The sequence below is a fragment of the Anolis carolinensis genome, chromosome 2 (assembly GCF_035594765.1).
Source record: "Anolis carolinensis isolate JA03-04 chromosome 2, rAnoCar3.1.pri, whole genome shotgun sequence".
NCBI classification, from domain to species: Eukaryota; Metazoa; Chordata; class Lepidosauria; order Squamata; family Dactyloidae; genus Anolis; species Anolis carolinensis.
Window position 1 is genome coordinate 130,670,584 of NC_085842.1, and position 17,095 is coordinate 130,687,678.

Sequence of the window (17,095 nt, forward strand, 5' to 3'; positions counted from 1 at the left end):
AGAACTCTTCCCTGCTTGAGGTAAGCGTGAAAATGAACAAAATCTGGCTACCAGTATTTTTAAAAAACTCTAAAATTAGGACAATAAATAAAGAAAAGCCCTCGGAATGCAAAGGAATTCTAGACAGAAATCAATCAGGGCCAGCTAACAACTCCCAACAAAGGATTGCCCCAGGCAGTAAGCAGCCAGACCTTGAAGCTGAAAGGCTATTCAGTGCTAATCAAAGTGGCGGATTGAAACATCCACACCTGCCTCAAACACGAGTTCTTGCTCCCACTCTGAACATTCCACAGATACAGTAAGAGTCTCACTTATCCAAGCTAAACGGGCCGGCAGAAGCTTGGATAAGCGAATATCTTGGATAATAAGGAGGGATTAAGGAAAAGCCTATTAAACATCAAATTAGGTTATGATTTTACAAATTAAGCACCAAAACATGTTTTACAACAAATTTGACAGAAAAAGCAGTTCAATACGCAGTAATGTTATGTTGCAATTACTGCATTTATGAATTTAGCACCAAAATATCACGATATATTGAAAACATTGACTACAAAAATGGCTTGGATAATCCAGAAACTTGTATAAGCGAGGCTTGAATAAGTGAGACTCTACTGTATATATAAACCCCACTTAACTAGTTTCCAACAGACTTCACAACCTCTGAGGATGCCTGCCATAGATGCGGGCGAAACCTCAGGAAAGAATGCTTCTGGAACATGGCCATACAGCCTGGAAAACTTGCAACAACCCAGTGATTCTGGTCATGAAAGCGTTCAACAACACACTGCAAATTCTTGCCTGGAAAATTCCAGGGCTCCCGCAACTTATCCACATTGCCTCCTGGTGGACGTTTCGCCTTCACCCGCTCCCTTCGCATTTAGTTTTCATAGGCTTCTAGCTCATTGTTATTCCTATTGCCTGCTTTTTCTCACTTGAAAGAGTAACTAACAATGTTCAAAATAAAACAAATGTTCCAACTTTCAATCGGCAACATAGAAATATTAATACAGTATCTATCTATATCTCTATATAAATGTAATATACGTTTGTAGGGCCGAGTAAACAACAAAACCACTGAACCAAATCACACCAAATTTGGCCACAAAAGACATAGTCATCCAATCTATGTCTTTCAAACAAAAAACCCTAGAAAGATAAAGTCCAAATTAGAGGATGAGGAAGAGTCTTTTCAACCCTGGCTGCCAGTTAGAAGGGTAGCCCTGCCCCCTTTAGGCCCCGCCCACTTCATCCCCTAGCAACCCCCTCAGCCACAATGGCGCCCAGGGTTCACTTAGGCCTCTTCCACACTGCCTATAAAATACAGATTATCTGATTTGAACTTTATTATATGGCAGATTCAAGGCCCTACCACACTCCTATATAACCCAGAATGCCAAGGCAGGATAATCCACAGTATTTGCTTTGAACTGGATTGTCTTGAGTCCACACTGCCATATAATCCAGTTCAGTGTGGATTTTATACAGTTGTATAGAAAGGGACACATATAATCCAATTCAAAGCAGATGATACGAGATTATAAATATAATAAATAAAAATTACTGTGGTATAAAAAAACAGAACAACATAATCTCTAAAATCAGGACAGTAAATAAAGAGCATCACTCTGAAAACAGGGAAATTCCAGACAGGAAACAAGCAGGGCCAGCTAACACCTCCCAACAAAGGATTCCCCCAGGCAGGAAGCAGCCAGGTTTTGAAGCTGCAAGGCCATTGAATGCTAATCAAGGTGGCTAATTGCAGCATTCGTACCTGCCGCACCAAGACTATTAATTGCTATTCAACCTGGGCAACCAAGGATTCCGCAAGGTAGAAAGCGGCCAGGCTTGCAAGCAGCAAGGCTATTCAGTGCTGTTCATCCTGGCCAACCACGATTTCCCCTAGGTACAAAACCCCCAGGTTTTGAAGCCATGAGGCTTCTCCATCTCATTCAACCTGGCTGTCACGACCCAGGCTGCAGAGCACCAATAACCAAACACAGAGGCCAGAATCTATCTAATATCTTTATTAAAGAAATATATAAAGTTAATAAAAGCAAGTGTAGGAAATAGTTCAGAAGTAGACCTTTCAGGAAAGGTCAAAGTTAGTCCAAAGAAACAATGTCCAATATGAAATATTAAGGTCCAAAGTTGTAATCCAATAACCGAAACACCCACTTTGCCAAGCAAAGTGAGGGGAGATGACAAGGTTCTTAATCCAAGGAACTTGATGTGATGCTAGGAAGTAATCTTGATTCTTGGAACACAAGGCTTGATACAAGGCAACAAGGAACGAGGAAGAAGGACAAGATCCGTGGTAAATACTTGGCAAGGTCCGGGAAGCAAGGCAAGGTCCGGGAAGCAAGGCAAGGTTGGAAACGTGAACGAAGGCTTGGAAACAGGAACAAAGGCTTGGAAACGGGAGTAGCGCTGTCCACACACAATCTACTCCAGTTGCTGACGAATTGACTCCGCAAGATTCCTTCGGGGCAAGGAACCTAAATAGGGTCTCGTTTTCCCACCAAAGAACACTTCTCTGGGGAATCAGAACCGAAAGTCAATCTCTGTGTCCAGATGCATGACTCCCTAGAATTTCTCATGGAAGCAGTCTTAATCAGCTGAATGCCTGGCTGCGATTCTCAGGCTTCTGCGATTAGCCTGCTGAACTCCTTTTTGTTGTTGATAATAACTACGGCGAGAAAATGGGGGAGATTCTGACTCAGGGCTTGTTTGGCAGATTTCTGGAAGGCAAACCTCTTGCAGGTGCAAGGGCTCCAATTCAGGCTGGGAAAGTTCCAATTCTGGCTGAAATGGTGGAAAACCCAAGTTTTCCTCTTCATCTGTCACAACAGCGCTAGGAACGGGACTACATGGCCCATGAGTCATCACACTGGCTTAGCAAGGATGCCCTATATAGAAAGCGGCCAGGCTTTTAAGCTGCAAGAGTATTCAATGCAATTCAAGCTGGCCAAACAAAGATTCCCCTACAAAGGAAGTAGCCAGGCTTCAAAGCAGCTTTGATTGAGCGTGCTATTCCAGCTCACCAAACAAGGATTCCCCTAGGCATAACGTAGCCAGGCATTGAAGCTGCAAGGCTATTCATTGCAATTCAACCAGACCAACAAACGATTAACCTTGGTAGAAGGTGGCCAGGCTTTGAAGCAGCGATACTACTCTGTACTATTGAAGCTGACCAACCAAAGATTCCGCTAGGTAGCAAGCAGCCAGGCTTTGAAGTAGCGAGGCTATTCATTCCAATTCTAGCAGCCAGAAAACCATTCCCCTAGAACACAGCCTTCCAAGTGGCAAGCCAATTTGACTGTATTCCAGCTCACCAAACAAGGATTCCCATAAGAAGAAAATGGCCAGGCTTTGAGGCTGCAAGGCTATTCACTGCTATTCCACTTGGTCAACAAAGGATTCCCATAAGCCACAGCAAAGCATGGCCGGGCATAGCTAGTTCAAAATAAATATTTACAATGCTACAGGTTGACTATCCCATAGCCAAAATACTCTATTTGCCTGTATGTGCCTTATGAAATTTCCTGGCTATGAAACCCAAGTCCCAATCCAAAATTATTGATCTCTCATACACACTATTCACACATTGTCTGAAAGTCATTTTATAAATATGCTGTGCATGAAACAGCATTTGTGTACTCCGAACTATCAGTAAAGGAGTCATGTCAGTCACCCTTTTGGACAATTTTGAAGGATTTTGGAATCGCAGGTTAAGTATTCATAACTTTTAGTAAAATATTTTTAAACAACTAGGCGAAGCATGTTATCTGAGCAGGTTGCTTATCTGATAAGGCAATGTGCTGACCTCAAAATGGTAGCGTGAAACACCTGTGTCAACAGAGTACCATAATCCCTACTGTTATTTCCACCCCATTATCTTAGCATTACGTTACCCTTTGTGTCAACAAGGAAAACCCTCACAGATCTACCATTTCAAGCTTCAGTTTAGGAACAGACTTCTGCTTAGATGCATCATGAATTCCATAATAAATGCAAAGAATGGGATTATGAGGGATACTCGCAGTACTTTAACTTCAAAACAACATGGATGTATTTGGGGGAGGAAGAAAGCACACAACCATTTTATTGCTCTATATTTTTTAATAATTATTATTAATTGGCAGCCCTGAGTATCAAATGCCAGCCTATCAATCAGAAAGCAGAACCCAAACTAAGCTTTGGCCTCTGTTTGTTTAAAGGCTAATTATATAAAACCTCTATGAAAATAGCAGCTGTGGTTTTTTCCAGTTAGCCTAGCAATTCTGGCCAATTTCAATGCAGATGTCATTTCCTGTCCTGATTTTAGCAACTTCAGTTGGTCCCCGAGGTTAAAAAAAGTGTCCATGATCAAGACAGTTTTTTCCTTTTGGTGCCTTTTGCACAGCCTCTGCCAAACCAGCCTCCCGAGAGTGGGTTGGCAGGCACCTGCTGCTCTCCCAGTGGTGCTTCATGGACGCTTGCTGCTAGGGCCACAGGCTTCCGGCTATGGCTGTTTTCTTCTTCAGATCGCAGAGGGACAGCCAAGGAGAATATGGGATCCTTTGACCTACAGGGCAATTCAAGATTAGGTTATGTTAATTTGCAACACTGCTGGAGACTACATACTCCTTACCCTGAGTCCTTGTCAAGAACAGCTCAGCCATACAGAATATTTAAATGTAAAACGCAGCACTGATATCAATACCCTGACTGTAATAAAAGGCTAGGCTGATGTGCGTTTTCCAACCTTCAGATAAACTGTAATTGAGCTCTGCCACCATAAGAGTTAGCTTTAATTACAAGATGAATAAGATATTGTGCAAGCAAAGGAAGGCTTAATTGCTAAAGAGGAAAATTAAAAACCTACATGTAGCAACAATAGAAAAACATATTTTTGTTGACCTGTCATATGAAGGGATGGGAAGTTCTAGTTCTTCCATCAGCAACTTCATCACATCATCACATTTCCCATGAAGTTTCAGAGCAGCTAAGTCATCCTTTGGTGTCCACTGCAGAAAGAATTGCAATGCAATGTATTAAATGAATAGTCCCACAACATCATATTGATACAATTTAGGCTGTACAGGAGTTTTCCACTGCAGGAATACTAGTAGCACATTTATGCCTTGCAGAAAAGATAGTACTTTGTTATTTGTCATCTAATCCATGGAAGATTGGGGAACCAACGATTAATGCTTATGGCTATACATATTTCCTCCACAGTCAAAAGCAATATTCTCTACATACCAGTTGCAAAGGAAGACAATCTGGAAGTGCTCTTTAAATCATGTCCAGCTTTCAGTCTTCCCATAACATCTGATTGGTTACTAGGTGAACAGAATACTGGGCCAAGTAGACTTTCAGGTCTGATCTGCATAATTTTCTTTCTTTAATCATTATTTATTAAAGAAAACATGTTATTTTTAACTCAATGACATAGCATGCCACAAGACAACCAGTGATAAATTGTGATACAATATGTGTTCACTAAGCCTCTTAAAAAGAAAGGGTAAACAGCAGCTCTGTTTATTTTCCTATTCTCAGTGAGGAAGAATGAAAAAGCTAATCTAGAGAGAAATATACATACAGCATTTAAAGAATCAATAGAAAAAGGCAGCTATTTGCAAACTATAGAATGAACATGCAACACAGTAGTAATTCCTGCCCACTTTCTAAATCCAGAAGTATCAAAAAGACGTCACAGTAATATAAAGCTGACTAGACCTCCGAATGATATACCCCAGTACTGCCTACTTCAAGTGACAACGTATTTCCAAAGTTTAAAAGCAGAATACTCTTTTTTAACCCTCAAGCCAAAATCCATTTCTTCTCACTGGATACACCTGGGCCCATGACCTTCTGCATACATTCTTCCAACACTCCCTTATGATCTCATAAACACATGAAAGTAATTGAAGATATCACATTCACCTATACTGCATGCCAAAGTAAACTGTTCTGTTCATAAATGACAGCTTATACCCACCTGGAGATTTACAATGTAGAGCTTAGGGCGGTGTCTGGGTGGCTTGTTCATGCACCACAAGTGAGGGTACTTTTTCAAAACCTGCCAGAAGAAAGGTAATACCACTAAAATAGGTCCAAAATAGGGATGTTAACATGCTTTAATTTCAAACATCTAAAAACAAGTGATTTTGTGTAAATTCAGCCCTCAGTAGATTTTATGTATTAAAGAATCTGTGCTTGCTAAGATATATAATTTGCAAATAACCAGAACTCCGAAACTATCAATGTCACAATTACCATACCCACCTTAGCAAATTATGAAATACTTATCTGTTAGGAAATACTTATCTGTTTTTTGATTAATACGGTGTTAGGAAACACAGCAAAGTTTACACAAAAGAAAACAATGTACTGAGAAGCTGTGTGTGTTGCAAGAATGCCTGTTTTGAAAGACTGATGGCATAATTTCACCAAAAAACAGTGCAAATTTTATCTATTGAAAAAAATATTTCTCACTTTACCTTCAGGCTAGACCCCAAACAAAGGATCACATCAGCTTTGCTTGCAGCTTCTGTGGCTGCCTTCCAGTTCAAGGGCTGCTGCAAGATTCCCTTCTCTCCAAAGTGTACAATGGTATCTCTTAATTGTTCCCCACATTTGTGGCATACTCTGCCAGTATGGTGCCTATGTAAAGCTGTGCGCTCCGTCACATCAAACACTCGCACGTATTCACGGTTGGGTGTACAGGATGTGCAAACCTAGATTTGAATGCAAGCACAAAGGCTGTTAGCACTCTTTGGATTTCATGTTGCCCTAAGCCTGGCTTTCAGCAAATGCTCACCTCCATGTACATGTTTCCATGGAGCTCGGACAGGGCTTCCCGTGGGAGCCCACTGCGCAAGTGGAGACCATCACAATTTTGTGACACTACATGCTTCACCTGAAATGGAAAAAAGCATCCTGGAAAGTAAAACATAGAATTTCCTCATTCTTTTTAGCAATACTCAAGATAATGACCTGGAAAGTTCTCATATTATATAAATAAAATTCCTCCCTTTTCTTCCTGTTTTGCTTCTACCAAAACTGCACTTTGATGCTAGCTCTAGATGGCTGATTACTGTCTCTGAGTTCTAGCCAAACAACTATGTCGAGAAATAACATATCATATCAATTTGACCTATACACTTACCAACAGTGATACGGATTTTGAGGAGGCACAAATAGAGGGCGAAAGGAAGAACTGTGCCAAGAAGAAGATCAAGCAAACCTTTGTTGTGACTGGAAACCTATGTCCTCACTATGAAAGACCATGTGGATCAAAAAAGGTCTCCACAGCCTCTTACACACCCACCACCAGGACACTACCCTTTGAAGACAATCATATTCAGAGGGATCACCTATAGATACCTTTACTTACAGCATTCAACAAACTTCTAGTTAGTTCTTCATTAATTTCTGGTCGTATTTCTTGACAAATAGAACTATTTACAGAGCATAATATCAACCTACAACCTCCTTTGAAGAGAGACTTAATGGGTAAGTTTATTTTCAAAATTACTTCAAACTGCATCAACAGAACAAATATATTTTGCTTTCTTGCCAATTTAAAATCTATATAACCTGCTTCACTTTTCCTGGCAATTTAGTGTAAGAATAATTGTCAGGGAGAAAAAAATCATGTACACAGTACCTCTTCCTCCATGGAGAAATCTCCAAACACAAAATGTCTTTCACACTACCTCAACAATGCCCTGCCCTCTCCTTTGCAACTTTTGTCTCCTTTTATCCCAGAAGTGCAGAACAAAAAGCCTTACCAGTTTGTGTTTGTGCAAACAGGCAATGCTCATGTGGGTGAGTGTAGGCTCTGCCTCACTCAGATCTGTAGCCCTGGTAAGTAGAAATAATATAAATAAACTTCATGTTTGCAGTGTAGCCTCTCAAGCTGGAACAGTCTCCCCACAAAATTCCCAAGTCACAAGGAAATAAGATGAACTGGTTACCTGATACTCCTTCCTTTTTTAAGCATAGTCCACACCCCATTTGGGCCTCTGTAGTCAGGAATTGATGCTGCCTATTGCCAGAAGTCACAAGAGAGAGAAAATTTACCCAACTGGGTGGACACTTCAGGAATTAACAGCCTTGCCCAAATTCACAAGTAGTTCTGCCTATCACTTTCTATAAACTTGGCCAACTCCATAGGCCCTACTTGGATGTTCCCCTTCTATACAAATTCTACCACTACCTGCAGGAAATCAAAGCCATTTGTTGTCCAAGCATCCACAATCACATTCATGCTAAGCTAAGTCCTGAACAACAAATGCCCTTAGGCTTTTCCTCTATTAGAAGAATCACTAGTCTCAAGTTTTTCTTAGCATTCTTGACCCACGGCCAAGAACATGTGGTGTTCATGTGGCAAGTCTTACTCTTCTACCTCCCACACAGATCTGACAGATTAGCTGCACAGTATTTCAGAAAAAGAAGACACAGCCAGTTCTACAACTCCTACTGTCAGAGCAGCTTTGCTAAGGGCATGTCTGATAACTAGCTCCTTTTTTCTCAAGCACATGGAGCTAAAAGGAGGAATCAAGCATGAAATCTTTCCAACATGCAAGGTAGTGGGTAAAATTCTCTCCCTTTGGACTAAGATTCACACAATCCTTCCCAGGCTCAGGTGGCCAAATGATGTGGGATGGCAGTCCTCTCTGGACACCTCCCTCTATGATGTGGCTGTCACCCTTATCTTTCTGTAGGCCACTGCTTCTTAAATGTGGGTCCCAACCCCAAATGGTATCCCTTCAACTCAGTGTTGAGGTCACAAAAAAATTGGCAACAGCAAAAGGTGTCTGAACACCACCTAGTGTCAGCAACAACATACAATGTTTACAGTGGACTCTACAGAAAATGCTTTAATTGTACTTCATAAAAAGGGAACATCAGCCTGTTTAGTAAGCCTTGCAAATACTGTATATACTTGAGTATAAGCCTAGTTTTTCAGCCCTTTTTTAAAGACTGAAAAAGCCCCCCTTGGCTTATACTCGGGTGAGGGTCCTGGTTGGCTTATATTTAGGTCAGCTTATATCGAGAATATATGGTACATTTATTATTTTTCTCTATTATTATTGGTATTATTACATTTATTATTTTTCGCTATTGTTGCGATTACATTTATTTTACTCTATTATTATTATTATTATTATTACATTTATTATTTCACTCTGATCTTATTATTATTATTATTATTATTATTATTATTATTATTATTATTATTATTGCATTTATTATTTTACTCTATTATTACATGTATTATTTTCCTGTATTTATTATTATTATATGTATTATTTTACTCTATTATTATTAAAAGGATACATAAGCACATTTACATTGAAGAAGATGAGAATAATAATTTGATCAGTGTTAGACAGTCTTATCTTAAATTTGAGCTTTATGTAAGTACAGTAGAGTCTCACTTATCCAACATAAAAGGGCTGGCAGAATGTTGGATAAGCGAATATGTTGGATAATAAGGAGGGATTAAGGAAAAGCCTATTAAACATCAAATTAGGTTATGATTTTACAAATTAAGCACCAAAACATCATGTTATACAACAAATTTGACAGAAAAGGTAGTTCAATATGCAGTAATGCTATGCAGTAATTACTGTATTTACGAATTTAGCACCAAAATATCACGATGTATTGAAAACATTGACTACAAAAATGCGTTGGATAATCCAGAACGTTGGATAAGTGAGACTCTACTGTATTCAAAAACATTTAATTTACTGATGCCTCAATTAATGTAATTTTAGTGGTACAGTAGAGTCTCACTTATCCAACATAAACGGGCCGGCAGAACGTTGGATAAGCAAATATGTTGGATAATAAGGAGGGATTAAGGAACAGCCTATTAAACATCAAATTAGGTTATGATTTTACAAATTAAGCACCCAAACATCATGTTATACAACAAATTTGACAGAAAAAGTAATTCAGTACAAAATAATGCTATGTAGTAATTACTGTATTTACAAATTTAGCACCAAAATATCACGATTTATTGAAAACACCAACTACAAAAATGCGTTGGATAATCCAGAACGTTGGATTAGTGAGTCCTGGATAAGTGAGACTCTACTGTATCTATTTTTATTTCTGAAATCTACCACCTTTGGTTTATACTGGAGTCAATGTTTTCCCAGTTTTTTTGTGGTAAAATTAGGTGCCTCGGCTTATATTCGGGTCGACGTATACTCGAGTATATACGGTACTTATTTTTTTTATCAGTAAATGTTGGATTTTTATAAAGAAAAAAGTTTCAGAAGCCCTGCTGTAGGTGGTCTGGCTGCCATCAATCGACTGAGTAGGTGGGGGGGGGGGTTCCCCCTCCACTTCACAGCCACTTTAATGAGCACTTCTGGCTGACATCAGGCAAAACACTCCAAAGACTGAGGCAGCTGGGATGTTGTGGCTAAGGTCCAGCAGAGTGGCTGCCCAGCGGTACTGAACCATGTTCGATGTTGGGTAATCAGGACTCCGTCACCTCCAGGGTAGTTCAGGGAGTTCCTAGCAGATCACCAAGTGGTCCCAACCCGGTGTCTCAGACACCAGATCGGGTCCACTTTGTAGGTCAGTGTAGATAGGCCCAATGTGACACTCCCAACTTTCATTTCCATTACAATGATTTAGAATGTCATCCAATAATGGCCACCTGAAACAATTCTAACACAATCTCTTTATCTTAATCCCTTTCAAAGGGTATTCACATGCTACATTGCATAATAAAAGGCAAGCTATCATAGTACGCCACAGTAACCAGAAAATAATTTAACAGAGCTTTTAGAGATGTTGTAACTTGTATTGCAAGTTGTCCTTATTTGTTGGTGAGAGAACCATACATAACAATGACAATGGACAGCCTAGTTTTTAAAATTCATTTTCTATTATTTTGTCTGAGACAATCTTAGCAAAACAATTAACATAATCTTACTGTACTGATGCCTGCTCCTGTATATACAATGAGATGTTTAGCTCCACGCACAACTTGGGAGAGCTTGCTGACTTTTCTTTTCAACTCTTCAGGTTCATCACAAACCTAGAAGAAAAAGAATTTGAGTTTTTCCCCAAAAGTATCAGATTTCAGTTGCATCCCATATCATTATGACCACTTCCTCACCTGACAAAAACTCATCTATATCCATTTATCATTTCACCACTCTTTTCTTTTGTCCCTGCCCTGAAAATTTTGTGAGGAAACACAGAACAGTAGGAACAGGGAAAGTGAATAATTTCAAACCAGTGAAGGGGGAAAGAAAATGCAAGAATAAGGAACAATGAATGTACTGATTTGGGTATTTCTATAGAATGCTTTCAAGCATATGAACACCCGATCATAGCAACATGCTTCACAACTTGATTCTTCTTCGTGGTGTCTGTAAAATTATATAAATGGGGTTATCAGCGCATGCACAGTGCAGTCCGGAACCTTCCAGATCACTAAAATGAAAGAATTTGGTTGTAGCTCCACCCACTCTCCCTGAGGCTGAGCCTCAGTTCCTTTTTTACGCTGCTGACTGCAGCTAGAAACCTTTTCTCTCTGTACTTTGCTACTTGTTGTCTTTCCTAAGTTTTTGACTCGGACTCTTAACAGACTCACTGGCTTTCTCCCTCCCTCGACCTTGGACTGCTTTGAATGCGATTTTCCTGCTTTTTGGCAGGGGTTTGGACTGGATGGCTCATGAGGTCTTTTCCAACTCTATGATTCTATGAGCGGATTTACCGTGCGCTTCTCCACCCTATGACTCAAGACCAGACACAAACAGGCTAGATGCCATTATGGCCTCTGCCCCTCTCTTTAAAATTTGCTCTGCTTGTGGGACCAACTTCTCCGAAGTGGATGGCCACATCAAGTGCTTATTTTGCCTGGGGGAGGGCCATGTCACCCAGGCCTGTGCCATCTGCCAGACACGGCGGCATAGGGAGACACGCATGCAGGCGTTCCTTTACAGAGGGCTCGCTGGCCCGAGACGCAGGCCCAAGACACAGGCCATTTCTCCTCCTCCAAGCCTCCAGAGGAGCAGGGGCAGCAGGAAGACCCTGCCAGGTCTACCGGGGACTGTGGGAGCACTCACCAGAGCCCGCTGCATGAAGGAGGTTCGTAGAAGGCCAAAAAGTCTAACGCGCCTCCAGGCCAGGAGCTAAAGACGAAATCATACACCTATAAGTGGTCAAATTTTGTTTCCTTTCTCAGCCAGCAAGGTCTTGACCCCATCACTGCTCCAACACTGTCTTAGACTTCTTATTTCATCTGTTAGCAAGAGGATTCTCTCTCTCCTCCCTTACATGCTACCTTGCAGCAATTTCCTGGTACTGCACGAAAGCCAGAAAAATTTCCTGTTTTCTGGATCCCCCTATTCAGCTCTTCCTCAAGTGTTACAAGAATATACATCCACCAGTCACACACCCCACTCCTGGCATGGAAACTGGAACTGGTTCTATCCCAGCTCTCCAGGTCACCATTCAAGCTAACCTTCCTTTCATGGAAGACAGTGTTCCTGGTCACAATTACTTCAGCTAGATGTGCTTGCGAACTGCGTGCGTTGCACGGATGTTACCTTCTGATCAAAAGTGGTCTTTCGCTTCTATATGTGCCAAGACATCATCCTGCCAGTGTTCTTTCAAAATCTCTCTTCGGCCTTGGAAGTGGCCCTTCATTCCCTGGACATGAGGAGACTGCTGGGTTTCTATGTCCATAGGACATCACCACACAGAAAATCACCAAGATTATTTTTCAAGTATTGCAGTGATTCTGTGAGCCAACAAGTCACCTCGCAATATCTTTCCTCTTGGATCACGGCAACGATTTTCCTGCTTATCTACTCACTGGCTGTCAACCATAGCAAGTCAAGACTCACTTGGTCAGGGTGATGGCTGCATCGCAGGCCTTCTTGCATGGAATCCATCGATAGCACATCTGCTGGGCAGCAATGTGGTCCACTCCACTCATGTTTGCCAGCCATTACAAACTAGATGCCTTACCCAGAAAGGAAGCTGCCTTTAGCAGAAGTGTACTTCTGTCTTCACTGGCATGATCCTGCCCTCCTAAGTGAGTAGCTTGCCAGTCACCCATATGTGCAATTTCACAGACACCACGAAGAAAAATGAGTTGCTTATTTGTAACTGTTTTTCTTCAAGTGGTGATCTGTGAAATTCGAACATCTCTGTCCATCCTCTCTGCTGTTATCATGCCTTTTCTCCTTAGCTGCCGGTCTAGTAGCTGGGAACTGAGGCTCAGCCCTGCCCACTGCTATGGGAAGAGTAGGCAGAGCTACAGCCAAAATGTTTCATTTTAGAGATCTAGAAGGTTCTGAATTACACCACACATGCGCGGATAAACCCAGATGTGCAAATTTCACAGATCACCACTCGAAGAAACACATACAAGTGGAGTGCCGCAGGGCTCCGTCCTGGGCCCGGTTCTGTTCAACATCTTTATTAACGACTTAGATGAAGGGTTAGAAGGCACGATCATCAAGTTTGCAGACGACACCAAACTGGGAGGGATAGCTAACACTCCAGAAGACAGGAGCAGAATTCAAAATGATCTTGACAGACTAGAGAGATGGGCCGAAACTAACAAAATGAAGTTCAACAGGGACAAATGCAAGATACTTCACTTCGGCAGAAAAAATGGAATGCAAAGATACAGAATGGGGGATGCCTGGCTAGACAGCAGTACATGTGAAAAAGATCTTGGAGTCCTTGTGGACAACAAGTTAAACATGAGCCAACAATGTGATGCGGCAGCTAAAAAAGCCAACGGGATTCTGGCCTGCATCAATAGGGGAATAGCATCTAGATCCAGGGAAGTCATGCCCCCCCTCTATTCTGCCTTGGTCAGACCACACCTGGAATACTGTGTCCAATTTTGGGCACCGCAGTTGAAGGGAGATGTTGACAAGCTGGAAAGCGTCCAGAGGAGGGCGACTGAAATGATTAAGGGTCTGGAGAACAAGCCCTATGAGGAGCGGCTTAAAGAGCTGGGCATGTTTAGCCTGCAGAAGAGAAGGCTGAGAGGAGACATGATAGCCATGTACAAATATGTGAAGGGAAGTCATAGGGAGGAGGGAGCAAGCTTGTTTTCTGCTGCCCTGCAGACTAGGATGCGGAACAATGGCTTCAAAATACAGGAAAGGAATTTCCACCTGAACATCAGGAAGAACTTCCTCACTGTGAGAGCTATTCAGCAGTGGACTGTGGTGGAGGCTCCTTCTTTGGAGGCTTTTAAGCAGAAGCTGGATGGCCATCTGTCGGGGGTGCTTTGAATGCGATTTCCTGCTTCTTGGCAGGGGGTTGGACTGGATGGCCCATGAGGTCTATTCCAACTCTACTATTCTATGATTCTATACAAGTAAGCAACTCATTCCTTCTCCTCTTCTATGGACCACAGCCACATCATTTAAGATGTGGTAAGTGGTTCAGATATTAAGCACATAGAGCACCTAACACTTTAGTAGTAAAGTAAGAGGATACATACTTCCTCCAGCCGGTGTTGCAGTCGCTCACGTTTCTTGCGAAGTCGCTCCAGATCCCGTACGATCTCTTGACACTCAGATAGAAAGAGAGTCTCTTCAGAACTCCGCTCTGCAGCTGGCTTGTGGAGAATTTGTGACACCTATGATTAAACAAAAGATAAAAGTATCTAAATATTTTCATTAGAAGCCATCCCACGAGTGGAACTATCTCAACAAATCCTGGGTAGAGTGTGTAGTTAGTCTGAAACTGATATTCTATACAGTCTGCCCTTGACATCCATGGATTCAACCAACTGTTGCTTGAAAATATTTGAGGGTTAGGCAAGAACACTTACAACTCATTTTGAGTTGTTCACCATTTAACGTAAGTAATGCCATTTTGCATATGATGAGACTTAAGCATCCATGGATTTTGGTATCCACAGGGATCTTGAGACCAAACACAACTGGACACCAAGGGCCCAATGTACACACTTGCTTGGGAATACGTTAGTGGGCTTTATTTCTGAGCCATCAGAAGACTGTCTCATTATGCACCAACAAGAACTCACTGAATATAATTGCTTACAAATACCTATACACATTTTTGTTTTAATTACTATTAATGAAGTATTTAATGAAGTATTAAAAGGTAGGTGTACTCTAACAAGGACTTGTTGTATAAAGGAGTCCTTAGGGATGACCCTAGCTGCTAAGCATACTTAGCTATAAGTCCTGAAATAGCCAGTCTCAATGCTGAAATCTTTGATAACAGAGCTTACAAACCAAGAGGGTTTTAAAGAACTAGTTCTAGTTATAAGTGCGGTGATGGACCAAGGCTTGTTCTACTGTGCCACATAACAGTTTGAATTGCACTGAAATGCAATATATTTATTTATTTACTATATTTATACCCCACTCTTCTCACCCCGAAGGGGACTCAGAGCGGCTTACAAACTACGGCAAAAATTCAATGCCACATCATACACACAACAATAAGCATATCATATCAAATTATAAACAGTTAAAACATATAAATACAATAAAACATACAAAGTGCTGAGTCTTGATTTCCATACTTCTTGCTTTTCCCATAGTCATTATTCAAACTGCTAAATTAAGGTTGAATTCCATATTACCGTACTCCCTGAATACCTATGTACAAAGCCCTTTTTCCTGAACACCAGGAGGGATGGGGCCAGTCTGATGTCACTGGGGAGGGAGTTCCACAGTTGAGGGACCACCACTGAGAAGCCCTGTCGCTCGTCCCCACCAGTCACACATGCGAAGGGGGTGGGACCAAGAGCAGGGCCTCCCCAGCAGACCTTAAGGCTCTAGTTGGCTCATAAAAGGAGATACGTTTGGACAGGTAAGTTGGACTAGAATCATTTAGGGACTTATAGGCCAAAGCCAGCACTTTGAATTGAGCCCGGTAGCAAACTGGCAGCCAGTGGAACTGACATAACAGAGGGGTTGTATGCTCCCTGTCTGCCTTTCCAGTAAGAAATCTGGCTGTCGCCCATTGGACTACTTGGAGCTTCCGGACAGTCTTCAGAGGCAGCCCCACATAGAGTGCATTGCAGTAGTCTATTCGAGCTGTAACATGAACGTGGACCACCGTGGCCAAGTCATAACAGTTTGAACTGCACTTAAATGCAATATATGGATCTACACTGACCATATAATACAATTCAAACCATTATATCGCAGTGTAGAACTAGCCTGTGGCACTACGAGACCTGGGAAAACTCGGGCAAGTCACACTCTCTCAGCCTCAGAGGAAAGCAAGGGCAAATCCGCTCTGAACAAGCTCTACCTCAGGATCGTGATTAATTTGAATTTATCTGAAGGCACACAACGAAGATTATAACATTAAGAGAGCAAGGGGAACTATAACGGTTGGGTGGTCAGAAAGCAAGAATAGAAGAGACTCTCCCCCTTCTCCCATCACAATGAAATCCAAAGCTGTCCACTGAAGTCGAATGGCGGAAGATACGGGATTGGGAAAAGAAGCCCTTCTTTACACAGCACAAAACGGCACGACGGGAAGAGCCACAAGCAGTTGGGCACAAGGCCTGCTCTGCCTCAAGAGAAGTTCTAAGGCCGGGGGAAGGGGGCGTGTGCCCGCTCCTCCTCCGCCAGGCAAGGATCTTCCACCGCAGTGCCCTCCGGCCTCGTACCTCGGTGGCACTCCCCGCTGTACCTGTCTCCGCCGCTCCCGCTGTTCTTCCTGCCGGAGGAACTCGGCCCGAGCCGCCGCTTTCCGTTCGGAGCGGCTCAAACTCCGACCAGCCGCCATCAACTCGGGCGCTTCCGGGTGCCAGCCAGCCGGCCTCGGCGGCTGTTCCCGCTACTTCCGCTTCCGGCCTCCCAGAGCTGTTGGAGTGGTATTTGCTCAGTCCTTATAGGTACTTCCGGTCTAAAAAGCGAACGGCTTTGCTTCTCTAATGGCCCTTTCACCATAGAGTTGCCGAGAAATAGAGTGCCCAGCCCCTCTCTCTCTTTATGACGCCCACGGGCAGCGGGGCTTTCGGCGGCTTTTGAATCAATCTTATACTACGTGCTGTGGCCAGCGCTCGCAGCTGAGGGGGAAAAGGAGAGGGCCTGAGGCTGTTAGG

The 17,095-nt window shown here is 42.3% G+C and overlaps 1 protein-coding gene across 2 annotated transcripts; it reads right to left on the reverse strand.

Moving 5' to 3' along the window:
* Positions 1-2,012: 2,012 nt before the first annotated feature.
* sirt7 (sirtuin 7) lies at positions 2,013-16,839 on the reverse strand. 2 transcript variants are annotated; one of them, XM_062970529.1, is made up of 10 exons: positions 16,681-16,839; positions 14,501-14,638; positions 10,955-11,059; positions 7,968-8,038; positions 7,782-7,854; positions 6,809-6,907; positions 6,489-6,725; positions 5,987-6,067; positions 4,903-5,009; positions 2,013-4,567 (listed from the first exon to the last, which is right to left on the reverse strand). In XM_062970529.1, exons 1-10 carry the CDS (start codon positions 16,774-16,776, stop codon positions 4,369-4,371), a joined length of 1,206 nt encoding a protein of 401 aa, XP_062826599.1. In that variant the 5' UTR covers positions 16,777-16,839; the 3' UTR covers positions 2,013-4,368. The 2 variants fall into 2 exon arrangements, with proteins under 2 accessions (XP_062826599.1, XP_062826600.1); XM_062970530.1 differs by lacking the exons at positions 14,501-14,638; positions 16,681-16,839 and adding an exon at positions 12,096-12,236.
* Between the last annotated feature and the right edge of the window lie 256 nt (positions 16,840-17,095).

Bases quoted from the DNA above. Each gene is read 5' to 3' on its own strand.
- sirt7 (XM_062970529.1), bottom strand. From the start codon at position 16,776: ATGGCGGCTGGTCGGAGTTTGAGCCGCTCCGAACGGAAAGCGGCGGCT. The intron at 14,639-16,680 runs GTACAGCGGGGA...GTTTAATCATAG, and splicing joins AGCGGGAGCGGCGGAGACAG to GTGTCACAAATTCTCCACAA. The intron at 4,568-4,902 runs GTCAACAAAAAT...ATTGCCCTGTAG, and splicing joins CCCATCCCTTCATATGACAG to GTCAAAGGATCCCATATTCT.